The sequence below is a fragment of the Pantherophis guttatus genome, chromosome 3, assembly GCF_059756535.1.
Source record: "Pantherophis guttatus breed Tessera chromosome 3, ASM5975653v1, whole genome shotgun sequence".
Classification (NCBI taxonomy): Eukaryota; Metazoa; Chordata; class Lepidosauria; order Squamata; family Colubridae; genus Pantherophis; species Pantherophis guttatus.
Window position 1 is genome coordinate 112,517,341 of NC_142065.1, and position 27,601 is coordinate 112,544,941.

General features: G+C 44.9%; 2 protein-coding genes across 6 annotated transcripts in view; one reads left to right on the top strand and one right to left on the bottom strand.

The window, feature by feature from the left end:
* The window catches only part of LOC148114766 (uncharacterized), a 72,926-nt gene that overhangs the window by 30,414 nt on the left and 14,911 nt on the right, over positions 1-27,601 (top strand). Inside the window, 1 exon segment of the mRNA XM_087891179.1 lies at positions 23,117-23,152. Coding sequence (XP_087747305.1) covers positions 23,117-23,152 — 36 coding nt within the window.
* FAM78B (family with sequence similarity 78 member B) overlaps positions 1,059-27,601 on the bottom strand; it is a 43,564-nt gene continuing 17,021 nt past the window's right edge. For 3 of the 5 annotated variants that reach the window (XM_034409908.3, XM_060690193.2, XM_087891178.1), the window contains exon 4: positions 16,546-27,459. Coding sequence is in view for 1 of the 5 variants with exons in the window: in XM_087891177.1 (XP_087747303.1) it covers positions 19,920-20,831 (912 nt within the window). In the remaining 4 variants the exon portion in view is untranslated. Of the gene's footprint in view, positions 27,460-27,601 lie in introns of all 5 variants that reach the window. The other 2 variants (XR_015733523.1, XM_087891177.1) reach the window with 2 other exon arrangements.

Sequence of the window (27,601 nt, forward strand, 5' to 3'; positions counted from 1 at the left end):
TACTTAAACAATTCATTCATTTTCTTAATATATTTATATTTGTTTATTCAGAGCTGCCTTTCTTCCACTTCATCTTTTTTTTATTATACAGCAATCTTTCTCCTCAAACCTAACCTCTCCCTCTTCTCCTTCCAACTTTCTTTCCCCCACCTTCTTCTTCTCTTCTCTACTTCCCCTTCCCTTCTCCTTCTCCTCTCTTCCCCGTCTTACCTTCTCTCCTACTGCTTTCCCTTCCCTTCCTTCCTCCCTACTCTTCCATCCCTCTCTCTCCTTCCTCCTCCCTTCCAATTCCTTCATCTCTCTCTATTGCTGTATTCATTTTCCATTTAATGTTTTCCATTGTGGAATTCAGGCAACCCTGATCCCTCATCTTTTTAATTATTAACAATATATTTCATTTTGTTCTCTTTTTTCCTTCAAATCTTTACTCAAACAATTTTCTACTTTCTTATCTTTTTTACTTTTACCAATATATTTTTTCTGCTTTACTTCTTGCAAGTATAACATTTAAATCATTTTTATCATTTCAATTTTATTCAGTTTTACATTCAATTTCAATCATTAAATATATTTCTCAAAACATCTTAACAATATATTTCCACTTATTCAAATATATATTTATAAAGCACATCTTAATCCTTTCTCATTTTACCCAATCCGATTAGTTCTTAAAATATTCTTAATTTGTCTTCTTTTCTCTTTTTAATTATGTTTCAAATATATAGTTTGAAATATTCCAAATATTACATTTCCCCCAACTGATTTATTCATATTGTTAAAACTTATCATTCTATAAACCTCCAATATTATTGAGCATGTGACATTTATTACAGTTTTCCCTTTGTTTCTACTTTTCCTTTTTGTATCTTTTCATTATTAATATTTTGTATCTTAAAATCGTGAAATCTTTGCCCTTTATTTCCCATTATTTTCCATCCCTTTTCCCTCTTTTTTATATTTCCACTGTAAATCCCAGTGTAATCATTTATGTTTTTAATATTTTTTCTTCTCCTCCACCCTCTTTTCCTTCTTTGCCTTTTGTTTTCCCTTCTTCTTCCTTTCTTTTGTATTTTAAAATTCTGCACTCTCCTATTCTGCCCTATATTTCCCATTGTTTCTCCTTTCTCTTTCCTTTTTTGTGTCTTTTCATTGTTAATCTCAATATACTTATTTTGTATTTTAAAATCATAAAATCTTTTATTTTGTCCTCTATTTCTTATTATTTTCCATCTCTTTTCCCTCTTTCTTATCTTTCTGTAAGGATCGCCTCTCCTTCCAACTTAAGAAAGTACGAACTCTTGAAACCTAGTTGTTCAAAAGGATTCTTTTATTAAGCAGAAGTGAAAACCATCCAGCTAAAGCACAATCTGAATGCCCTTAGGTAAAGCAGTAGGATTAAAGTGGTAGAGACCCCTCCCTTTAAGTCAGAATGCAGATTTCAGCCAATACACAAGTGTGAAGATGTTTTCTTTACTATTTCCTTTGAGAACCCGAACAAACATGCATTCCCACCACTACCCTTTAAAGTGAGACAACCCACATGGCTATCATAAAAATTCCTGCAGGTAAAGGGAATCTCAGGTTTCCTTGGTGCCAGGATATAGGTTGTAAAATATCTGATGACACAGGCCATGCTAGTAAATCGCATCCAAGTCCCCACTTCCTCCACTTGAATGGCAGTATCACTTTTAGGGATCTGACATGCTACCCTCCTTAGAAAACAAAGGGGTCCACCTGTAAAAAAACAAAAACAAATATACACAAGATTTCAAGATAGTAGATCAACAAGGTTTGTTAGGGTATTGGGAGTGAAATTTTCTCAGTAAGATTGGAGCCCTAATGTGGTGTTTAGCGACCCATTCATTGTGTGCTGATAGTAAATGTTTCCAAGCAACTAAGTATTGGACTTTCCCTCTGTGGATCCTAGAATCAAGGATTTCCTTGATTTCAAAGTGTTGTTCACCTTCAATCATGATGGGAACAGGTGGTGTAGATGCAGGTGGTCTGAGGGATGAGATTACTTCTCATTTGAGTAAACTGATATGGAATACTGGGTGGATCTGCCTGAGTGTCTTTGGAAGAAGTAGTTCAACTGCTACTGGATTGATGATTCTAATGATGGGGAAAGGTCCAATTAACTTTGGCCCTAGTTTCTTTGATGGTTGTAATGATTTCAAGAATTTTGTAGATAAGTATACTCTGTCTCCAATATGAAAAGGTTTGGGTTCCATCCTTTTCTTGTCAGCTTGAATCTTAAAAGCTTCTCTAGCTTCCGGTAAGGCTAATCTAACCACTGGCCACATGTTTTGCAAATTATCCATCCACTCCTTAAGTGAGGGGATGGTGGGTTCTTCTGTGGGTAGTTCAGGCATGGGGCTGAAATCCTGGCCTGTTGCTACTCTAAAAGGGGTAAAACCAGTGCTTGAATGTACAACATTATTAAACGCAACTTCAGCAAAAGGCAAAAGTTCGGTCCAGTTATCCTGTTGAAAATTAATGAAACATCTTAAATATTGTTCTAGTACTGAGTTCAAAATTTCAGAATTACCATTAGTACAAGGATGAAAAGATGTGCTCAACCCCTGGCCAGTACCATGTAAGCCCAAAAACGCCCTCCAAAAGTTGGAGGTGAATTGAGCCCCTCTGTCGGAGATGATCCTTTGTGGAGCACCATGAAGTCGATAAATGTGTATTAGGAATAATTTGGCTAAACTTTTAGCAGTTGGGATCATTTGGCAGGGTATAAAATGTGCCTGTTTTGAAAATAGGTCTGTCACAACCCAAATAACAGTATTTCCCTCACTGTTTGGCAATTCCACGATGAAATCCATAGCGATCTCTCTCCAAGGCGCTGAAGGTTCAGCTACCTTCTGCAATAGACCTGGGGATTTCCCCTGGCGTCTTTTTGCTGCTGCACAAATGGGGCAGCTAGCTACATAGCTTTCTATGTCCTTTTTTAGTGATGGCCACCAAAATTGTCTTTTAATCAGGTGTAAAGTTTTCACAAACCCAAAATGTCCAGCTAATTTGGAGTCATGGCACCATACCATTAAGCATAGTCTTTGGCTTGCAGGGACATACAACTTCCCCCCCCCTCCACCCAAGCCAAGTCTTCTTTCATCAGACAGCTGGATTTGTTGTTCAAAAACCATTCATCAGTGGCCAATGCTTGTTTAAAATTTTGGGTGATGTCATTGTCCGTCACTGTTTCTTGTTTTTCCTGGGATTTGGTGACTACTTTAGCGGCTAGTTGTTTTGTACTATAGGTTTGATTACGTCTGACTTTGCACTAATGTATTGTGGTTTTCTGGATAGCGCATCCGCCAGAAAGTTCCCCCCCCCCCCGGGAGGTATTTTAGAGTAAAATCAAACCGTTTAAAGTACTGAGCCTATCGTACTTGTTTTGGGGAGAGTTTCCTTGGGGTCTTTAGGGCTTCTAGATTTTTATGATCAGTGCAGAGTTCAAAAGGGGTCTTACTGCCTTCTAGGAAGTGCCGCCAGGTTAACAATGCCCAACGAACTGCATACGCCTCTTTCTCCCAATTAGCCCACCTTTGCTCAGTCTCATTCAACTTTTTGGATGTGTAAGCGCAGGGTTGTAGTTGGTCTTGTTCATTCTTCTGAAGCAGGACCGCTCCTATTGCCACATCACTGGCATCTGCTTGTATGACAAATGGTTTCTCCGTGTCCGGGTGTTGTAGAATTGGTTCTGCCGAGAACAGCCGTTTAAGTTTTTCAAATGCTGCCTGGCATTCCATAGTCCAATTCAATGGTTGCTTTGGTTTAGGGTTGTCCTCCCCTTTGTTTTTAAGAGCTTGGTGAAGAGGAGGGCAATCTGAGCAAATGCAGGGATAAACTGGCGGTAAAAGTTGGCAAACCCCAGGAAGCTCTGTAACTGTTTACGTGTGCGTGGAGGGTCCCAATCAAGTACAGCCTGCACTTTTAGAGGATCCATCTCAACCCCCTGGTGTGAAATGCGGTATCCCAAATAGTCAATCTTCTCTTGATGGAATTCACATTTGGAAAGTTTGGCATAAAGTTTGGCAGCGCGGAGTTTGTTTAAAACTGCCCTGACTAGTTTTACATGTTCTGCTTTGGTCTCGGTATAGATTAAAATGTCGTCCAAATAGACCAGAACCCCCTTATATAAATGCTAATGCAGCACTTCATTTATTAACTGCATAAACACTGCAGGAGCTCCTTGCAATCCAAAGGGGAGCACCTTGAATTGGTAGCAGCTGAGGGGGGTGTTAAATGCCGTTTTCCACTCATCCCCTTCCTTAATTCTGACACGGTAGTAAGCCTCCCTTAAGTCCAGCTTTGAAAAAAATTTCCCTTTAGCAAGGTGTGCTAACATATCTTTCATAAGGGGGAGAGGATACATGTTCTGCACACTGATAGTATTCAGGTTTCAAAAGTCAACACATAGGCATTTTGAGCCATCTTTTTTCTCTCTAAACAACACTGGAGCTGCAATTTTTGGTTGGGCTGGCTCGATGAAATCCTTGCTAGGTTTTTCTCAATGAATGTTCTCAGCTCTTCCAACTCCCTCAGTGACATGCTGTACATCTTGGGTTTAGGGAGTTTCGTGCCAGGTAAGATTTCTATTGCACAGTCAGTGGCGCTGGGGGGGGGGGAGCTCATCTGAGGCTTTTTCGCTAAAAACCTCAGCTAAATCCGTATATTCTATGGGTATGCCCTCAATTGGTGTGGCGTGACCAGGCATGGCTGTTTCTCGATTCTCTGCCCCCTCAAGTCCTTTATGTGGATACTCAGCAAAAGTCACCTTCCTCTGAAATTTTATGATGCCTTGTTTCCAATTGATTTGTGGGTTCCATCTTTTTAGCCACGCAAAGCCCAGAACCAACGGCCATTCCATGCCAGGTGCCACTATAAATGTAAGCCTTTCCTCGTGGCTTCCAATGCCTATGTGTAGAGGCACAGTGGCCAGAGAAGCTGGCTCCCCTCCTGCTATTGACCCATCTAGTTGGCAGAAAGCAATGGGAGTTTTCAGCTTTCTTACGTTAATCCCCAACTTCCCTACTAAGGTTGGGCTGATCAAACAACTGGTGCACCCTGAATCCACTAGGGTGGGGATACTTATCTCCCTGTCCTGGTTTGGGATAAATAGTCTTAAGAGGAGGGTAAGCAGTTTAATTGGTTTGCTTACCAGTGGCTCATCATCTGGATCGCTTCCGAACGAGTGTGATTCCTCCTGTTCAGATGCCAGGGTTTCTTCCCCAAAGACGGGAGGGGATGGGACTTCTACGGTCTCCCTGATCCTCAGAGCAGTCTCCTTCCCACGCCGACCCGGTTTTTCAGGACCCTCCCCCAGTGGGTGGTTCCGGGCGGGTGTTTGCGAACGACACTCTGCAGCTCGGTGCCCTTCTTTTCCACACTTGAAACAAGCTGAAGATCTCGGGGAGAATGCCCTTTGTGGTTTGTGGGGCTCCTGCTCCATTGGGGTGAGGATTTCTTCCATGCTCTCCCCGCTTGATACTGGTTTCTGGCCATATCTATCTCAGCTTCTTCGGTGGTGACATACCATTCATGTAGGTAATTCGGTGCCCCTCGGGCCATGCAGGCATTGTATAGATCATCACTCAGTCCGTCCTTGAAACAGCTCACCAAAATATCTTCTGGCCAGTGCACACGACACGCGAGGTCCCGGAATTCTTCAGTATACTCTGCTACTGGCCATCGCCCCTGCCTCACCACCTTAATGCGCTCGCGTGCTTTGCGATCTGCCAGTGGGTTCTCGAACCAACGTCGCAGGGCCATCATGAAACGGTCAAAATTCCGCAGTTCTGGTGCGTTGGCGTTATGTAGGGTCACCATCCATCTGGCTGCGGCACCCTCTAGGGCTAGGGTCACAACTCGCACTCAGGAGCCTTGGGTTTGGAAATAACGCCCATACTCTTGCATGTAGGTGAGCACATGTGCCACAAAGAATCCTAATTGTTGCGGATTCCATCAAACTTCACCCCAAGGGGGGGGAGTTTCTCTTTCCAGTTGAGGAGTCCAGGGTTGGTTGGGAATGGGCGCCGGTGTGCGTGCTGCCTGGGGGGGAGGGTTTGCTGGGTCTTCTGCTGCTGCACCATCTGCTCGATAGGCGGGCTCCAGGAGGGGCTGCCTCCCCTGGCATCATCCACGACTGCTGCCCTTTCAGTGCTCTTTGGTTGTTGTCCTGGCTCCCTTCGGATGTTAAGATTTTCCAAAGTCTCCATCACCAATTGGTTTATATGCCTCTTCAGATAGTCCTCCCTCAGGGGTGCTTCGGTCAGTCCCCCCTGGTCAGTAAGGGCTTCTAGTTCCAGTTTCCACCCCGGTTTTCGGTTGCCACGGTTGAGGGTGACTCCTCTGGCTCTCTCATCCCAGCCATCTTTCTTCCCAATGCCAATTGACCAGCGGGGTTTTTCTGGATTCCCCAGGGTTACCTCATCCTCTCCAATGGATTGCACGAGACAGACATCCGACTGGGTGGCGGTTGCTGTCTCTCCCCAGCAGTCGGTTTCTCCCAGCTCTCTGCGTTGTTCAGACATGGTTTGCAAGGTCCCCTCAGTAGAGCAAAGATTGCTTCTCTGGGTTGACCGTTTTGCAGATTGTGCTTTCTGTAAGGATCACCTCTCCTTCCAACTTAAGAAAGTACGAACTCTTGAAACCTAGTTGTTCAAAAGGATTCTTTTATTAAGCAGAAGTGAAAACCATCCAGCTAAAGCACAATCTGAATGCCCTTAGGTAAAGCAGTAGGATTAAAGTGGTAGAGACCCCTCCCTTTAAGTCAGAATGCAGATTTCAGCCAATACACAAGTGTGAAGATGTTTTCTTTACTATTTCCTTTGAGAACCCGAACAAACATGCATTCCCACCACTATCCTTTAAAGTGAGACAACCCACATGGCTATCATAAAAATTCCTGCAGGTAAAGGGAATCTCAGGCTTCCTTGGTGCCAGGATATAGGTTGTAAAATATCTGATGATACAGGCCATGCTAGTAAATTGGATCCAAGTCCCCCCTTCCTCCACTTGAATGGCAGTATCACTTTTAGGGATCTGACACTTTCCACTGTAAATCTCAGTGTAATCATTTAAGTTTTTTATATTTTTCCTGTTCCAACCTTTTTTCCTTCTTTGTTTCTTTTCTTTTTTTCCATACTTAATATTACAATTGTTTAATTTTCCATAATCAGTCTCTTTGTCATTGTCTTCATTATCCACCTCTCTTTCTTGTTTCTCATTAGTCATTTCCTTTTCATCTTCAGTGCATTCTAGCTCTGTCTTTGCCTCCTCAGATTTCGATTTTCAATGCAAATTTATAATCATTTCCTTTATTTCCAAACACATCATCATTATCAGTTCATTAAGTTCCTGTTCCATTTTATTCTTTCCGGGTTGAATTATTCCAGTTTTAAGTTGCATTAAGGTCCCTCTTTTATAATCATCAAAGTCTATCCTCTTGTAGGCAAAATGTATCTTTAGTTCTCGCCAGTTATCTTTTTAAAAGTTCAAGGTTTTTTTTCCCCTCTCATTTCTTCAAAGATTTTCTCAAAGTAAACAATTCCATGTCATGCTCTTCCTTCTCCTGCACGTCTCTCTATAATCCACAGTTCCACTCGACTAATTAACAAATTGCCATTTTATTTGTAATCCACATTCGTATTTACCGAGTCATAAAAGAGAAAAAAAGCCAGTTTTCACATCTTCTTTCACCTTTATATATTACCAATCAGTTTATAATCCAATTCAAATTGAATCCAAGTTCCAGATTTACATTTACATTTGTCAATCACTTTTAATTCTTTATTCGGGTTCTTCTATGGCGCGCTTGTCATTATCACTTTCTCTTTCCATCCGCCATCTCCCCCCGCCGCTATTTAGCCGCAATTTCTATGCCTGGGTAATTTTAGTTTAATAGTTAAAAATATTTAGAATTTTCTTTTTATTGTCTGTAGGTTAGCTAATCACTCACCCAACACCAGCACTCTGTCCAAATCTTCCCTCCTGCACATCGCTTGCTCCAGAGGCTCCAGCTTCATGGCAATTCACTCTGATCACCGCCCCCCATCACCGGCTCAGAGAGAGTTTCTCGGGCTATCCAAGGGACTTGCCTGTCCCTCTTTAGACACCGAACTGCCTCTCTTTCTTCACTGTCCCTACAGGACAGCTTCGGTCTGAAGACCACCCGGTGTCAGTTCATCTGGCTGTTCATGGTAAGGACCGATAAGCATCTTTTAGTGTTGTGTAGCAATGGTCTAAAGTATTCTTGCCTCTAGTGGGCAAGAATACAATTTACATGCTGAAAGTATTTTGGTAGCTCCTTCCTTATGTTTGCCTTGTTTAGTTCTCTCGAAATAATGCCCAGTGAATCGGGGTATTTGGCTTCAGCCTCCATAATTTGGTCAGCTAGAGTTTGAAATGTCTTGTTTACACAGGCTTGTGATGGGACATAAACAGCAATTAGAAGAAATGAGGAAAATTCACAAGGCGAATAGTATGGTTTGCAGTTGATAATTAATGTCTCTAGGTTTTCTTCACAGAATTTATATATTATAGTTATATCCTGAGACCAGCTGTTGTTGATATATAAGCATAAGCCTCCTCCCTTCTTTTTACCTCCCTTCTTTTTACCATTGCAGAATTTTCTGCAATTCTGTCTGATCGTTGAATCTGAAACCCTAGGATATGCAGGCTGCTATCTTCAATTGATTCATTTAACCAGATTTCAGAGAAGCATAGGGCTGCTGAATTGTAAAAGTCAGAATTGTATCTGTTTAAAAGGAGTATTTTATCCATCTTATTAGCAAGTGAACATATGTTGGTTAGGAAAATTGAAGGTAGAGGAGTTTTATTTCTCCTATTCCTTAATTTGTTTAAAATTCCCACCCTTTTACCTCTCTTTCTTCACTTCCTCCATTTGGTTTTTTTGGTAATCCATGGCTTTGGGGAAATTGTTTCTTCCTGTGTTAGAATTTCCTCTGCATTTGTAAAGACGGTGTGTGTGTGTGTGTGTGTGAGATCACAGAAAGCTGCTCCTTAAAGAAACATTGCTTAATTTTTAGCAGATGGTCTCGTGAGTAAGAAATCCGTAGTGAATCACAGAGAATAATTAAAAATAAACAGTTAGAGAACATTTCACCGAGACAGCCTTCGGTGGTGCCATCTTGGAATGTAGATGCTAAAGGATAGAACACCCCACTTATTAAAAACTACAGTATACAGATGACCTTTCTTACCAAGTCAGCACCCCTGACTACTAAGAAAGGAGAAAAATGACTATAAAATAGTGTCTTCAACTCTCAACCCCCACAGGCAATCCAGTAGATTATTTATTTATTATTCACAATTATTTTATATGGCCATTCATCTCACAAGAAGTGAGGAATATATAGCAATCAATATTATACTTAATGGTATCAAAAGCTGCAGAGAGGTTTAGTAGGAATGTCAGCATTCCGAGTAATGCACCCATTGAAAGCAGGACTCCGAGACAGCTAGATTCTTCAAAGAACAGGTTTATTGGACCATATCGGCACAGCCGATGAAAACCAACTCTAACAGATCCTGCAGTTTTCACCTAATTAAAAGAGCAAAAATTCCTCCTCCCAGGTGTCACCAGTTACATTGTCTAATGAAGATGAATGGCAGGCTCCTCTCCTCCTTCAACAGCCACCTGTTTCAATGACCTGGTTCTCACAGGAAAACTTTTTGTTTTGATTGTAGCCAGGCTATCTACGTCCCCCCTCCCTTCCCTCTCTCAGGCTTTGTGGCAACTATGGGGCAGCACAAGATGGCTTCAGCCAGGTTCATTTCAGAGTTGACAAGGTCCGTAAGATGTACACTACCTCTGTCTAGGTTCTGACAAAGGTCAACCCCCACTGCAATCAATGCCATTTCTGTTTCAGACCCAGGCCTGGATGTTGACTGGAAGACAAAGATAATCTATTTCTTCTAGTGCATTCTGTATTTGAATTCCCATTACCTTCTCAACAATTTTCCAGGAATAATTGGAGATTGGACAGTCTTATTTAAATATGAACAAATCTAGAGAGGAACTCTTTAGGATAGATTCATGCACTATCCAGACCCATGAGAAGCCTAGGGTGTGTTGTGGTCCGCCAGCAGCCTGCGGATCTGGCAGCGAATTCGGACAGTGAGGAGGCTGGGGAGGACAATGGACCAGTCCTGGAGTCGGGAAGGCCTGGACGAGGGCTCTGCATTGGAGGCAGAGATGGGGCCAGGGCCATCTGGGAGCGATGCGTGGACTCCGGAGCTTCCAGAGGCAGACAGCAGAGAGGCAGAGGAACAGGAGGAGCCTGTTCCTAGTGCATGCATGTGAAGAGCTGCCAGAAAGCAAGAGCAGCTGAAGCAAAAAGGACGACTCAGGAGTATGGCCAGAAGATGATTAGCCACACCCATAAGGCTTAAAAGAGCAGCAACGAGCTGTTGGGTTCTTTGTAGAAAAGCATCATTGATTCCAGTGCTTCTTGTCAGTGTCTCTTGAACTTTGTGGGGGGTTTGCCAAGAAAAGCCTTTGGCAGGTTGCCAAAGACATCAAAGGTTGGTGATAAAGCCGACGGACTGGTTATGAAGAATTTGTTTTGGACTAAGCTAAGAATGAATTAATTCTCAGCTGTTTTAATAAAATAAGTTTATTCAAGACTGAATTGTGTTTGGTAATCACTACTTGGGCCTCGGTCACAACAGGGTGGTTCATCCAAATTGTACTGTTTGCCCTCAGAAGATTTAGATTGCAGAAGAAGGCAGCTGACATTGTGACGAAGCGGTGCAGACGAGTGGAGCTCCGTGTAGTCCCACCAATTTCTTCAAGCCAGAAGGCTCTACGGGACAGAAAGTCACCCTGTACGGGTGATGAAGATAGAAGGGATGTTTCGGTGGTCTCAAGGAGAGTGCAGTCTTCCTGTTTGACCCAAAGAAAGCCCCTTAATCAGCGGAGGAGAAGACATCCATTATGGCTGAACCGAAGTTGTGACAGTTGAAACAAAAGAGAAGAAAGAAAAGATCCTGTAACAGTGTGCTTGATCTCGGTAAGAATTTTCTAACTTTTGTCATAAAATCTTCCCTAAAATACCCCCTTTGAAAAGTGGGACTAGAATGGCTGGAAAATAGCAGAGCTCCCCTGGGCTCCATGAAATGCAGCCAGCAACTGCTTGCTAGGAGACCCTACGGGGTTAAGCCGACCTGGAGGGGTAGTGAAAAAAGGAGAGGCGCTTTGTCGATCATGCAGAAACCGCAATTTCCTCGTTGATTCAAAGAAAGCTCTCCTGAACAGCAGCAGGGACGACGGCCATTTTTGGTCAGTCACAAGCTGGGACAACCGGGACACTAAGACCTTGTGCTGGGGTGGTGTATGGACAGAGCAGTGACACTGTCAGGCCTGGAAGCCATCTTTTGCCTTGGGCCTTCAGGCCTGCCACATTTAATACTGGGGGAAACTGGGAGGAGGAATTGTATGGAGCAGGGAAGATATATAGTCTTAATAACATTCCTTTCTCAGAGAGTCAAGGACATCTTGCCCTGCACCTGGAGGGATGTGACTGGGAAGCATGTCCAGATAGGACGGTGCTTTGATTGGATCATGTGATGGACATGTGGATGCTGGGCAGGGACCTGGACTTTCCTTTGGGTGGGGAAAACCTGGAAGCGCTCAGATTCGGGTTTTCCCAGATGTGCCAATATGACCTCTCTATAAAATGGAACTTTGAGGAACTTAAAGCCTTGGTGTCTTCTTTCATTGGGGGTGTTACTTGGAAACCTGACATTAACCTGAATTTCCTTTAAAATTCAGCCAGCTCCCCGAACTCTGAGGTGCTGTCCGGGGTCCTGAGCCCTGAACATTGACCTGAAACCGGGTAGTGTGAAGCCTCAGGGAAGATGGAGGAAGACAAAGCGGCCAAGGAGGGAGCCACAGGGGCTGGCTTGGCAATTTATGTCAAGACCATCTACTCCCCTTCCCAAGCCATGGTGGAAGCAGAGGAGGCCACAGAAAGGGAATGCCAGCTGGGTGCCTGGCCCAAAGAGCCAGCGCCTGAGCAAGTCGCACAACCAGATCTAACTCTGGGGAGTTAGCAGGAGCTGCACCACTCCAGGAGATGATGACTGGGGTGGTGCTGTCAGAATCGCGGATGGGTGGAAGCAGAGCGGAGCAGACCCCAGCCCTTGAGTGGAGGATAGCGGGACAAGCCAATGAGTAGGCATAACAACTAAGTCAGCCAATTGGGAGCTGAGACAGACTGGAGCCAGGGCGTGTCTTAGTCTCCAGCTTCTGAGTCTGTGCAGAGAATTGAAATTGAAACTAAGCAGTCTGTGTGAACTTGTCTGCTCTGCTGAAATGAAACTAACTGTTCTCTCCTGCCTTGTGTTGTAACTGCTACTACGTTGAAGAAGAATCTATATTGATGTTGTAAATACTTCATCTGTTATTATGTATATAAAGAAGATAATGACTCCAACTGAATCAGTTATCTGTGTGTGCTTCTGGATTTGATTTTTGCAAGAAACTGTGATAGGTTATGGGCCCAGAGCACACAGAAAGACTGAATTGTAATTAAGCTGAAAGACTGCCTGTCTGAGAAACCAGGCAGACAAAGATTGCAGGATGGCTGCTGTTGAAGTTAAAGAGAGCTCTCTGCCTCGTTTGGGATAGAAGGACTATATTATATGGGCTGCAAAGATGGAATGTTTCCCAAAGGCTAAAGAGCTCTGAGATACGGTTATTAATCCTCCCCAGGTTTTTGCTGCTGCAGATCAGATAAATCTGGCTTATATCATCTTAAATTTAGAAGATGAACAGTTTATCAATGTGGCTGATTTTGCAATGTGGCAAATGAAGTCTGGCTGAAATTAAGAAATATGCATGTGAGTGTGTCTGCATGCAATATTGTACAATTATCAAGACAGTTATACAGTGCCTGTTTGCAACCAAGGGAATCTGTGGAACAGCATTTTGTGCAAATGCAAACTTTGTTTGTGGAGTTAGAACAGCATGGCATGCAGTTTCCTGAGTCTCAGAAGGTGCTGCTAGTGTTAAACAGTCTTGATGAAACTTGGGACATTGTTCCTGCAGTGTTTGAGTTCAAACCAGAACAGGAGTTGTGTTTGGAGGCTTTAAAGGCTTGTTTGATTGCTGGGGAGCAGAAATGCCATTATAGAAAGAGCCACGAGGAGGAATTCCTGAGGTGGGGGGCCAAGGAGCAGAGTGAGAAGAGCAGAAAATTCCACAGACTGGCTAGCTGCAGAGAAGAGAAAAGCAGCAGAAATTATTTGCAAGAAAGGAAAAATTATTTGTAAGGTTTGCAAGATGGACAGGTTTCTGTTGCAAAAGTTGCAGTAGCAGAGACAAATGGTTGATAGATAGTGGGGCAAGTTAAACAATTGTTAATAATTCTAAATTGTTTTTCAGAATGGATTCAGCTGCTGGAGATGCAGTAGCCTTGGCAAATGGCCAGAAGGCTAAAGTCATTGGAAGAGGCAGTGTGTAAATTCCATATTTGGAAACAAGGTTTAATGATATATTATGTGTGCCTGAAATATATAAATAAAAATATATTACCTTTTTAATGTATTTTAGTCAGAAATTGATATTCTCTCCTCATCTCCCTCACTTTTCTTGGTATTTGCTTCAGAATCACAATTTCTTTCTCCTTGTACTTCAATGCTTTTTCTCTGGCAATCCGCAGTATTTGTGCTTCAAATCGATTTCTTGGTAAATCTTATATGCACTTCTCGTGGTAGTTTGTTGCGCATTGCATACCTTGTATAAACTCGATATATCTCATCTACGCCATCCCATCATCTTGCTGGTCTGCAGAGGGGGGGGGACTCTAGCCAGCTGCTGGATTAGCCCCCTGTGGTGCCAGGATCGTTGGGCCATATTGGGACCATGGAGATCCCTGGAAACTTGGAGCAGATGGCGCTGGATACCACTGGCACTCGACCCACTCCTGGCCGGGATAAAATCTCCAGCCTTGGGATATGCATTCAGCAGGAGGTAGCACAAAGGCAGGCTGGCGAGGGGCCCCAAAAGGGTTTTTTTGCATTCTGCGTCTGATGTCTCCCAGCTGCAGGATGGTCATGCTCTGCTGATCCGCTCGTTTTGCCCCTGGCCAGGTAGAGAGGTATCTGTGCCCTGCTAATTCCGCCAGATCCTGGATCGGGGAAGGTTAATGTAGGTTGCGCTAATCTCATCTCACTTGAGGAGGTTGGGAGGGGGGTGCGTAGCTTCCCACTTTCATCTGTTTGAAACACTCAGGGAGCCTAGTTAAGGATTGGTTTCGCACTGGGGGCAACAGGTCCCAGTCCCGGGAGTCTCCGGATCACATAGCTGTCCCTCTTCTCCATTCTGGCTCATGGGGCGACTTCATTGGGCTGGGAGCAGCACTATATCCAGGCAGTCTCTCCTCTGGTCCCCTTTCTGGAGTTAGGTCAGACTGGCAACTTTTCCAGGAATCCAACTCCTTGGGCCGAGCACCTAGCCTTCGGGCTTTCTCTGCAGCCTCAATGGCTCACACCATTTCTTCAGAAGGAGAAAGCAGGGTGTCAGTAAATCCTTGAGTATTCGTCCCCATGACCCCCTCTAAGATCTCTCCTTTCTCCTCCATTTTCACTGAGTCTTCGCACCACCTGAAGTTTAGGTAGATGCTGGGGCTCAGCACCCCCAACAGCCTCCTTTCAGGGGGCCGTTGTGCTTTAAGAGAGATTTGGGTTAATGTCAGTGTTCCAGAAAACCCACAGCTCCAAGTAAAGACTGAAGCAAGCATTTTCAAAGTTCTATTTACTAGAATAAGTAAACTAGCACATCAGGGAAAACCCAAATCTGAGAGGTCCAGGTTTTCCCTCAGTAAATCAAACCCCCCAAAACCATCCCCAGTCCTCAGTTGATCATATGCTCCAATCAACTGCCGTCCCACCTCAAGACATCACTCTGACCACTCCTTCTCCAGATGCAGGATTGGCCTGACCTTGACCGACAGGAAGAATGCTATTGTCTACAGACAACCCCTCTACTAAATCCCCTTTCCTACTTTCCCACACGATACCTGCTTAGTAGGGCTTTTGGCCCCCCCAAGTGGTGTTCTTTTTTATACAAAGTCAGCTTATTGCCCCCACAATCCGGGTCCTCATTTTACCTACCTCGGAAGGATGGAAGGATGAGTCAACCTTGAGCCTGGTAAGATTCGAACTTGCAGTAATTGCAGGCAGCTGGCAACTAAGTGCTATTTCCAATCTTCAAGTATTAGGATATGATTTCTCATTAAGGCTTCTAACATTCCCTGCATATAAGTACTTCCCAACCCCATATCTCTAATTCCTTTTCTAAGTTCTGTTAAAATTGCATAAGACAAAGGACGATATTCCACAATTGGAGCCCCATTCTGATCTAATTGGCCCGTAACATGCACTGGACAAACAGAAAGCATATCAGCAATTTCTTCTATATCTCCCAACCACCCCTTTGTCTAACTATTCCTCTAAAATCTGCCTAATGGGGGTGTACAGTGGCCCTGGGGATACAATAGTACTAGCTCCTTCAGAAGGAGCTGATGGGTCAATTAGAGATGGCTTTGGGGTGACAATTTTAACTTGATCATAATCAGGTGAAGGGCTTGTAGTTAACTGTTGCCCTTCCAAAGCATCAGAGCCATATTTTTATATTGCTTGACAACATTGATACCATTGATGTAATATTTGCACTGGAGCCCTAGGTTCAAGATGTAAGGCATGCCCTATCTTTGTCCAATCTCGCAAATGAAGTGTCCCCCGTTCCGGATAAAAGGGACATTTCCCTATCTCAACCACCAGTTTCCTTATGTCAGTCTCAGACGTCGTCACGCCAGACTTGTGCAAAAAGAATCTGAGTTCCTGCACATGCTTTTGCTGATGTTGAGATAGATTGCAAACAAACGGTTTCTCTGGGTCTGAGTGTTTCAAAACTGGTTCAGCCAAAAAAAGCCCCTTGAGTTTCTCAAATACCGCTTAGCATTCCATTGTCCAGTTCAATGACTGTTTAGGCTTTGATTTATTTATTGTTTATATTTATATATCGTCCTTCTCCCGAAGGACTGGGGGCGGTGAACAGCCAACAGATAAAGCTCAGGAGTAAGGCCACACCTTGGAGATAATTGGCCTTAGGAAATAAAAGAGGAGCAAACAGGGAGTGGGCTTTTGCAGGAAACAATTTGTTCATTCCGTGACTCTGAGAGATTCTGTTCCAAGTTTTGCCTTGTATTGCGGTTGAAAACAATTTACGTGGCAGCTTACCAAACGAGATAAGGTGTGTTGAGAAATATTCCTTTGAAAAACTGTTTGGACAAACTTTGCTGATTGTGAATGAACGTAATTCAGAGTCATGTAAATAAGAGGTTTTGCCAGTAATTCCTGCCTGCTTGTTAAGGGAGCTTAGGTCAGAAGACCTAGGTAGATAGAGCAAAATGTGCTTCTCCAGATTGACCTACTTTGCAGAGTCTGCTTTCTGTAAGGACCTGCCTCTTCTCCTTTCCCAAGAAAGTATAGACTCTTGAAACATGGTATTTCAAAAGGAACCTTTTATTGAGAAGTGATAGCAGAACAGGCGAAGCAGACTCTAAATTCCCTCCCAAACTACAGTTAGAAATAGAGCTTTAAATCCCTCCCTCCCGTGTGAATGTGGATTTATCCAATTCACAGGTGTGTAAATGTTTATTGTAATGGCCGTCTTGAGAAACAGATAAGCAGCCGTTCCCAGGATCTTCTTCTGCTTTCAGCAAACTGAAACAATCCACATAGCCCTCCCTCATTACATTCCAAAGGTGAGAATATTGCAGGGTGCTTAGACACCAGGAAAAAGGTTATAAAAATACAGTTTATCCCCATGCTCTCCCCTCCCTCTGTTTGAATGACAGTATCATGTTAGGGATCTGACATTTCCCTTTTACCACATAATGTCAGCGTTCCAGAAAACCCTCAACTCCCAGTAAAGACGTGGAAGCAGGTATTTTCCAAAGTTCTCTTTACTAGAATAGGTAAACTGGCACATCTGGGAAATCCCGAATCTGAAAAGCCCGGGCTTTCCTTCAGTAATTCAAAGCTCCCAAAACCATCCCCCTTCTCCCCAGTCAATCACATGCTCCAATCAATGTCCGTTCCACCTCGACCCAGCCCCTGACCACTCCTCCAGATGCTGGATCGCCCTGACCTTGACCGATAGGAAGAATGCTATTATGTCTACTAATTCCCCCCTCCTACTTTCCCACACATGAGGAGGTGGCAGCATTGAAGCTTCCGACCTAATATGGCTTCCAAGGCTGACAGGCGTCCCCCCCTGCAGAAAGAACCACATCCTGAAAAATAAAACAGAGAAAATATGAAAAAAGGGGTTTTCACTTAGCACCAATCTCTTTAACCCCCCTCCCCCCAAGGAGGACCTTTCGGTTTGTCCGGAAATTTGTCATGAAACTGTTTCACGAGCGCATCAGCCTTCACATCCCAACTCTTAACCCACGTAGCTTCAGCCAAAGGGTAGCCTTTCCAGTGGACCAAATATTGTAATTGACCCCTGTAGAGTCCAGAGTCCAGGATTTTCTTCACCTCATGAGTCTCCCCTTGTATTACTAAAGGAGGGGGTGGAGCAGCTGGCAAAGGTCTGAGGGTAGATTCTCTGACCGGTTTCAATAAGCTACTGTGGAAAACGGGGTGTATCTTCCCTAATATGCGAGGGAGTCTAAGTTGGACAGTCACTGGGTTAATCACTTTCACTATAGAAATTTGGGTCCAAACTTCTTGCTGGGCACCCTCAATCTTAGGTACTTGGTTGACAAATACACCTTATCACCTATTCAGAAAGGTGGTTGGAGACCCCGGTGTTTGTCGGCCTGGGCCTTATATTTTTCCAAGAGGTCATCCAGTCCGTTGAGGACACGGAAGTGGGCGGCTCTCTAGGCAACTCAGGCATCAACCCAAAATCCATGCCCGTAGTTATTTGAAAAGGAGTCAACCCAGTACTACTGTGTACTGCATTATTATAAGCGACTTCTGCAAAGGCAGCAAGTCTGCCCAGTTCTCCTATTGGTAATTCACATAACACCTAATGTACTGTTCCATCATTGAGTTCAATTTTTCAGCCGATCCGTTAGTCAACGGGTGAAAAGCCGAGCTAAGTTCCTGGGATGACCCAATGGATCATAGAAACTCCCTCCAGAACTTAGCGGTAAACTGGACCTTGCGACCTGATATTATTCTTCTTGGGACTCCATGTAGATGTGTTTCACAAACAGCTTTGCCAGTTTTTTGGCTGAGGGTAGTCTGCTGCAGGCAGTGAAGTGGACTTGCTTGGAGAATAAATCAATGACAGTCCAAATGACTCGGTCACCCCCACTGTCAGGGAGCTCAACTATGAAGTCCATCGCAATCTCCTCCCAGGGCTTGGTGGATTCGGCCACAGTCTGGAGAAGTCCAGGGGGCTTCCCTGGTCGGTATTTCATGGTGACGCAGGTGGCACAGCTCCTCACATAGTCTTCCACATCAGTTTTCATCTTCGGTCACCAGAATTGCCTCCTAGTCAAATGGAGGGTTTTTAAAAACCCAAAGTGCCCCCCTAGGCAAGAATCATGACTTCTCTTCAGTACCAGGAGCCACAGGCTGCGGGGCATGTAAAGTTTACTCCCCTTCCATGCCAACCCGTCCCTTAGGGTTAAGTCTGCCTGGTTTTCTTTGAACCAGGAGTCATTAGAGAGCACCGCTTTTAGCTCCGCTGTCAACTTGTCTTCGGGGAGATTAGAACCCTGGCGCGTTTGTGTGTGCTTGGGTGGCTGGCTGAGTCCCTGAGATCATGGCGTGAACTATCTCTTCCCGTTGGCTGTCAAATTGGGGCTTGCAGGAGAGAGCGTCAGCCAGAAGGCTCTTACCCCCCGGGATATATTTCAGGTTAAAGTTAAAGCGTTTGAAATATTGAGCCCAACGAACCTGCTTTGGAGAAAGCTTCCTCGGGGTCTTCAGCACCTCCTTCTTGTGGTTAGTCCAAACCTCAAAAGGCTCCTCCACCCCCTCTAGGAAGCGTTAGAGGGCAGGAGAGCCCATTGCACTGCAAACGCCTCCTTTTCCCATACTGCCCATCTGCGCTCAGTGTCTGTTAACTTCCTTGATACATAAGCACACAGCATTAGATTGTTCCGGGAGTCCCTTTGTAGTAGAACAGCTGCCACCGCCACATCACTTGCGTCCGCCTGAACCACGAAGGGCTTATTCGGGTCAGGATGCTGTAGGATCGGCTCCACTGCAAATAGGTGTTTTAACCGTTCAAAGGATTTTTGGCAGTCCATTGTCCAAGCTAAGGGCTGGCTAGGTTTTGGCTTGGTGGGAGACGGGCCGGTTTTTAGCAATTCTGTCAAAGGGAGTGCGACCTCAGCGAAGGAAGGGATGAATTGTCTGTAAAAGTTTGCAAATCCCAGGAAGCTCTGGAGTTGCTTATGGGTGCGTGGGGGCTGCCAGTCCAGTACTGCCCTCACCTTCTCTGGGTCCATTTCGATCCCCTTATTCGACACCCTGTATCCCAGGTAGTCAAGGGCTTCCTTATGGAACTCGCATTTGGATAATTTTGCATAAAGTTTGGCTGCTAGTTGTTTTTTCAGCACTTGTCTGACCAATTTGACATGGTCTTCCATATTTTCGCTGAATATAAGAATGTCATTGAGATAAACAAGAACCCCGATATAAATGCTCATGAAAAATTTCGTTGATCAGTTGCATGAAGACCCCTGGGGCCCCCTGGAGTCCAAAAGGCATGACCTGGAATTGGAAGCTAGCCAAGGGGATGAAAGCAGTCTTCCATTTGTCTCCCTCCCTTATGCGAATTCAGTAATAGGCTTCTCTTAGATCTAGCTTGGTGAAAATTTTTCCTTTTGACAGATGGTTCAGTAAGTCCTTCATCAGTGGGAGGGGTAGGCATTTTGTATGCAAATGGCATTGACAGACCGAACATCGATACATAATCTTAAAGTACCATCCTTTTTCTCTTTAAACAATACTGGGGCGGCCATGCTGGATTTCGCAGGCTCGATGAACCCTCTGGCTAGGTTGGTGTCAATGTACTTCCTCAACTCAGTCATCTCAGCAAGTGTCATGGAGTACATTGTAGGTTTTGGCAATTTAACCCCCGGTTGTAATTCGATGGTGCAGTCTGTGGGCCGGTGAGGGGGGAGTAGGTTACATTCCTCCTCACTGAAGGCTTCGGCTAAGTCTGCATACGCTTTAGGGATTTGGTGTTCACCTGGAGGCCCGTCCGAACAAGCTGCTGCTGTTTCTGGCTGCTGGCCATTCTGGGTAGGATGGTGTTTGGGGGGAGGGGCAGGGGGTGTTGGACCAACCCCTATTCTGATTTCTCGATATCCATCTTCCCATGTGATGGTGGGGCCCCATTTGTCCAGCCAAGCCAGGCCCAGTATGATAGATTCTGACATCTTTGGGGTTACTATAAATCGTATAAGTTCATGATGTTTCCCCATCTCTAATTTAATCAGTTCAGTAATATGGGTGGCAGGGACTCCCCCAATCAACGTCCCATCCACCTGGTGAAATTTAATTGGGTGCTTTAAGGGTGTTGTTCTGATCCCCAGCTGTTCTACCACTTTAAGCCCGATTAAACATCTGGTGCAGCCGGTGTCTATTATTGCTGGGAGTTCTGCTTGTTTCCCTGTTTCTAGCAGCACTAGTTTTACTTTAATTGAGAAGGGGGAGATGGGTGCACTCACCATCGGATCTTCATCTCCGCTAGCCACGTCGGGAGGGGCTCCTTTTGCCGGAGGGTCCTCACTCTCTTCAGTGGGGAGGGGAATCTCCATGGCTTGTCTGACAAATCGGCTGGTGTCTGGGACTTTCCTTGGAGCCCTCCTGCCTCGTGCAGCTGTGGCGGGTCATTGTTGTGGAACTGGGGCAGAGCTAGGCACTCAGAAGCTCGATGTCCTGTCTGTCCACAGCGATAGCACTTAATCGCCCCCCTCCCATGGTTGAGGGGGGGGTGAGATTTGTAGCTTTTGAAATGGGCTTTTTAGATAACGCTTTTCGAGGCGGCTGCTGTGCTGGGCTTTGGCTGGGGGGGGGTGGACTTCTCTGTCTAGAGCAATGGACATGGTATACCAGTCGTGGAGATGCTCAGGCACCCCCCGGATCCCACAGGCTTTTCTGACTTCTGGGTCAATAGCTTGTTTAAAGTAGTGTAGGAGTATGCAGCCTAGATTCTCTGTGACGCGTCTAAAGTCCCATACAAAGTCTTTTATGGGTTGATTACCTTGCTTCATGACCTTTAGCGTGGCTTCGTTTTCATTTACGCGGTCTGGGTCCTCAAATCAGGACTGGAGCTCTGTGATAAACCCATTGGCATCATTCAGTTCAACAGCGCCCTCATTGTGCAGCTGGGCTATCCATTCAGAAGCCTCCCCCTCATTCATTCCATCTGCGATTGCTGACACTAAGTCTTGTTCTGATTCGTATTGCTCACCATACTGATCCATGTGAGCCCAGACCCTGCTGAGGAACTAAGCTAGCTTGGCTGGCATCCTGTCAAAGGTTGCTCTGAAGCGGGGTGGTGGTGGCCTCGCAGGTGGGGGGGCAGCAGCCGTGGCTGGTTGGGGTAGAACTTGCTGTGGCGCTGCTCCTGGTTTTTGCATTCCAACAAGCTGTTGCATTCCAACAGGCTGGTGTAAGAGCTTGCTGGGCTGGAGGGGGGGGCAACGGCATCGGCTGTTGGGGGAGGGGGCCTGGCTGCTGAGCTGTTTGCTGCGCTGGAGGGGGGGCACTCCAGCCGGCTGCTGGATTAGTCCTCCTTGCAGTGCCAGGATCATTTGGCCATAGGAGGGGGGCCAGGGGGATCCCTGGAGGCTTGGAATAGACGGCACAGGATACCACTGGCACTGGATCCATCCCTGGCCGGGACAGAAAGCCCATCCGGGCAGTACGCTCTCCGCAGGAGGTAATGCTAACGCAGGATGGCGAGGGACCCAAAAAGGGGGGTTTTGCCTTCCGTATGCCGTCTGAGCCTGATGCCCCACTGCTGCAGGATTGGAATGTTGCGCTAATCCGGTTGTTTGGCCTCTGGGTGGGTAAGGGGGGGTCTGCGTCCTACAAATTCCTCCTCCATGTCCCAGATCAGGGAGGGCAAATGTTGGTTTCGCTAGCTTCCAGCTCACCTCTAGGGGTTGGGAAGGGGGGGTGCGAAGCTCTCCCCTTCCATCCGCTCAAAACTCTCCCAGGAATCTGATGCCTCGGCCCAAGCCCCAAGTCAAAGGGCTTCCTCTGCAGCCTCCATGGCTCATCCCATCTCTTCAGAAAGAACATACAAGGGATCGGCAATTCCTCGAGCATCCGGGGCCCTGGCAGGCCTCCCTCTGATTTCTCCTTTCTCCTCCATCTTCACTGAGTCTTTGCATCACCTGGGGTTTTAGGTCGATGCTGGGGCTCAGTACCCGACAGCCCCTTACGGGGTGCTGTTAGGTTTTAGAGAGATTTGGGATAATGTCAGTGTTCCAGAAAACCTCTAACTCCCAGTAAAGACGCGGAAGCAGGCATTTTCCAAAGTTCTCTTTACTAGAATAGGCACATCTGGGAAATCCCGAATCTGAAAAGCCTGGGCTTTCCTTCAGTAATTCAAAGCTCCCCAAACCATCCCCCTTCTCCCCAGTCAATCACATGCTCCAATCAACGTCCGTTCCACCTCGACCCAGCCCCCGACCACTCCTCCTCCAGATACTGGATCGCCCTGACCTTGACCAATAGGAAGAATGCTATTATGTCTACTAATTCCCCTCTCCTAAATCCCCCCTCCTACTTTCCCACACGAGGAGGTGGCAGCATTGAAGCTTCCGGCCTAATATGGCTTCCAATGCTGACACATAATATGCTTCCTGCTCTTCCTCATATTATACGTCTTAGCTTTTTTGTTTCTGTTGTCAGCTGTCCTACCACTTCCATCTATTCTGGTCATGCAGAAAATGTTACTGAATCATATAATCCTTTTTATCATCCATGTCAGTCATTTAGTTAAGATCTAATTAAGCGTCTCATGAATTGCACTTACATAGGATGTTCTCTCCCTTTTTTTCCCTCTGTTCCATACACTCTGATCCTCCAGTTGACTGCATCCATGAGCCATTTCTAGAGGCCAAGGGTATGTATGTGTCTGTGCATTTATACAAGTATTAGGATTTATAAAAGTATCCTTTTTGTTTGGTCACTGTTTCTTTTTGGTTTAAAATTTTTTAGTTTATCATAATATAAAGTACAAAGAAAAAGAAAATAATGGGAAGCCAGGAGAGAAAAAGGAGAAAAGGAGAAAGCGTGGGGTAGAATTCTATAAGGATGCTTATCTAGAATTTAAAAAGAACAAAGAAAATTGATATTATATTACGTGTTTGCCACCTCCTTAACAATCCCTCCTCATTCCACCCAAATATTGTTTTGTAAAAACTTGATTGTCTGCCTTTTAAAAAGATTTTACAGATAGAAAGTTTCTCAAGTTTAAACTCAGAATGTGTCAGATTATTCATGAACTAGCAGAGACATGGTAACAAGGTCAGTCAATGAATAGGCATAGCAACTAAATCAGCCAATTGGAGCTGAAACAGTTTGGAGGCTGGGTGTGGCTCAGCTGTGGGCTGTGCTGAGAAACGAAACTGAAACTAGTCTGGACTTACATTTCTGCTGTACTGCTGCTCTAACCAAAGGCTAGAAAACTCAGGTTTATGGGGTATGAGCCTGGTTCAAGAAGCTATCATTTTAGCGATGGAAGCAAAAGAATAGTGATTTCCAGGTCTGCTAGTTTTGCAGAACAAAATTGAAACAGAATTTATGCAAATTTTTGGAATGATTCACTTAGTGATGGTGATCCACTTAGTGATGGTAACTTAGTAACGGTGTCAGCATTCAGGGAGGAGAAGCTGCAAAAGATATGACACACGAGAGAGTTGAAACACAGGAGCAGAACGAATAGGTAAATTAGGAGGCACTATAACAAAAGAATGAATCTAATCTGTATAGAAAATACCACTGTCTAACTGATTTTACTTGTATTGTACTGTAATGTAATATAATAAAAATTTTTAAAAAAGAAAGAAACACAATGCCATGCAGCTCAGAGAGATGGAACAAGGGGATTCCACCTGACAGGTATTCTGCTAGTAAAGTAAAAGTGTGTAATGTATGGTATGAGCCGTGTTGGCATTACCTAAAATTGAACAAAAAAAGTGGAAAGAAGCCATGGACAAGGAAATGAAATCCATGGATGAACATAAAGTGTTCACATCTTTGACTTTGCCACACGGTAGCAAAGCCGTAGGATGCAAGTGGGTATACAAGAAAAAACCCAACGAGTGGGTATACAAGAAGATACCCAACGAGATACAATATAAAGCAAAATTAGTGGCACAATGTTTTTCACAGATGAAAAATGTGCACTATGATGAGGTATTCGTGCCTACAGTAAAGAGTGAAAGCATAAGGCTGGCACTAGCATTAGCAGCAGCACATGGCCATAAAATTTAGCATTTTGACATAATCACAGTGTGAAGTTTCCGAAAGATGCCCTAATTAATTCATGAGCCATGAGCCGAACTTCAAAAGAAATACAGTCATTTATTAGGAGCACCATTTCGGCAATATTCGGATGCAGTTAGAACTAATCCCACGTAGATTTACATTCCCCTATGACCCTGTCTCTCCCCTCCTCTCTGGCCATGTCATAAATCACATTCTCCAATTAACCACTTTGGCTGGCTGTGAAATCCAACACCCTCCTTCTGATTGCGGTCAGGAAGAATGTATGGAATGCACTTCAGTTAGGGAAATCAATCAGCTCTATCAGTTCTCCCTCCCTCCTGCTCATGGCAACTTGAAAGCTTTGCAAGTTGACATTCGGCTCCCCTCACTTCCCGAGGGCGACCTGCGCAAAGCAAAACAATTTGAATACAGATGCAGAGTTTAGGGACATGACCCCCCACCTGGCTTGTTTGGATTTTCTGCATGAAATTTGGCTATAAGGCGATCAGCCTGGATGTTTTGACTCTTTACCCAAGATGCCTCTGATAAGGGGTAACCCTTCCACTTGATTAAATATTGGAGTTGTCTCCTGTGCCACCTTGAATTGAGGATTTGCTGCACCTCATAATGGGTCTGGCCCCCTATGACCATGGGGTTTGGGGACTCACAGGGTAGTGGCCTCAGGGTCGATCCGACCACGGGTTTTAAGAGGCTACTATGGAATACCGGGTGTATCTTCCCTAGCAGTCAGGGCAACTTCAATTGCACTGTGACTGGGTTGATTATCTTTACTATGGGGAATGGTCCCATAAACTTTGGTCCCAATTTCTTGCTAGGAAGTTTTAACCTCAAATATTTTGGGGAGAGGTAAACTTTCTCCCCCAATTGAAATGGCCTTTGGGGAGCTCGGTGTTTGTCTGCCTGTTTCTTATAGGTTTGTGCTGCTTTAGCTAGCGCTTTCTTGACATTCTCCCAGGTTGCTTTCAATGTCGCCATCCAATCGGTCAAGCTGACTGAGGAGGGAGGCTCCCTTGGGTACTCAGGCATTGGGACAAAGTCCATGCCGCTCACTACCTTAAACGGGGTTAGCCCCGAGCTACTGTGAACAGCATTATTATACGCGACCTCAGCAAAAGACAGGACGTCCGCCCAATTGGACTGCTGATAGTTCAGGTACTGCTCTACCATGGCATTCAGTCTTTCTGCCCCCCCCACCCCCGTTGGTGCTCGGATGAAAGGCTGAGCTAAGGCCCTCTTCCTCAGCTCTAGTTTGGAGGGAGAGAGGGGTTTGTCTGCCCTGGGCAGCCTGCCTGCTGCGTGGGAAAGACACTGGTTGCGGCCTCCTTCTTATGGGTGGAGAAGGGGGGATGTGCTCCTGTCTGCTTCTCCTCACTTCAAAGGAATCCACTGCTCCTCCCCTCCCCTTTGGCCTGCATGACAGCCCCTCATCAGGAAGGGTGGCTTGGTCAAATTCCTCCCTCGGCTGCTCTCTGGAACTCCCCAGGGGCTTTGGGAGCCTGGCTTGTTTCCAATCCAACCTCCATTCCACTCTTCCCAGCTCGCTCAGGGGCTTCCCCTTTTCCCAGGCATTGGGGTGGGGGAACTCGACCTCAGCTGTCTTAGGGATTAACTCCCACCAATACTTATCTTTTCTTGCTTCCGCCGCTGGAGCCGGCATCTCAGCTTTGATGTCTAAGGGAGGCTGCACTCTGGCTGCAATTAGGTTCTCTTCAGATAGCCCGTCTTCGGCCATGGTTGCCTGATTTTCCCTCCCAGCACCCCAGACATCGGGGAGCGGTTGGAGAGTCCAGGATTCAGGAAACCTGGTAATCTTGATAGATTTTAAAAATAGTTCTAACTGTCTGTGAAGTTTCCGAAAGATGCCCAAATTAATTCATGAGCCATGAGCCGAACTTCAAAAGAAATACAGTCATTTATTAGGAGCACCATTTCGGCAATGTTCGGATGCAGTTAGAACTAATCCCACGTAGATTTACGTTCCCCTATGACTCTGTCTCTCCCCTCCTCTCTGGCCATGTCATAAATCACATTCTCCAATTAACCACTTTGGCTGGCTGTGAAATCCAACACCCTCCTTCTGATTGCGGTCAGGAAGAATGTATGGAATGCACTTCAGTTAGGGAAATCAATCAGCTCTATCAGTTCTCCCTCCCTCTTGCTCATGGCAACTTGAAAGCTTTGCAAGTTGACACAAAGCATTCCTCAATGCAGAATTAGAGGAAGAAATTTACATGGTTCAAGCACCAGGGTATGAAAGTAAAAAGCCTAACATGGTGTATAAATTGAACAAGGGTATTTATGGGCTGAAGCAGTCAGCCAGGAATTGTAATATATGTCTAGATACTGCATTGAAGGGTCTTGGGTTCAAGAGTTGCAAGGCTGATGGTTGTATATACACTGGAAAGTTACAAGGAGAGGATTGTCAACTATTAGCATTTGTGGATGATCTTTGTTTCATTGCAAAGGATGTAAAAGGGCTCTCAGGTATTTGAAGGGAACTGTCAATGTGGGTTTTCAAATACAGGTCATGGGAAGAATATTAAGTAAATTGGATTTATGTCTCTTCCAGTCATGAAGATCAGTCAATAAATAGGCATAGCAACTAAGTCAGCCAATGGGAGCTGAAAGTTTGGAGGCTGGGCGTGGCTCAGCTGTGGGCTGTGCTGAGAAACGAAACTGAAACCAGTCTGGACTTACATTTCTGCTGTACTGCTGCTTGTGTTTTGCTTGTAACTGCTACTACGTTGAAGAAGAATCTATATTGGTATTGTACATTTATCTTCATGTTTTATTATGTATATAAAGAAGTTAATGAATCCTGCTGCATCAGTCTGCCTGTGTGTGCTTTCTGGATTTGATTTTTGCAACTCTGACAGAATGTTACCCAGCACTTTGTGCATTTACGATTTACTGATAAACCTGAAATTAAAGAGACAACAACAATAATTAAAGGGCAATAGTGATTTCACTTTTTTCCATATATCAATACAATGGACATCGTACTACATATTTTTGAATTAAAACTTAATAAGCAACAATTGCAAAGGATCAAATAATTTTT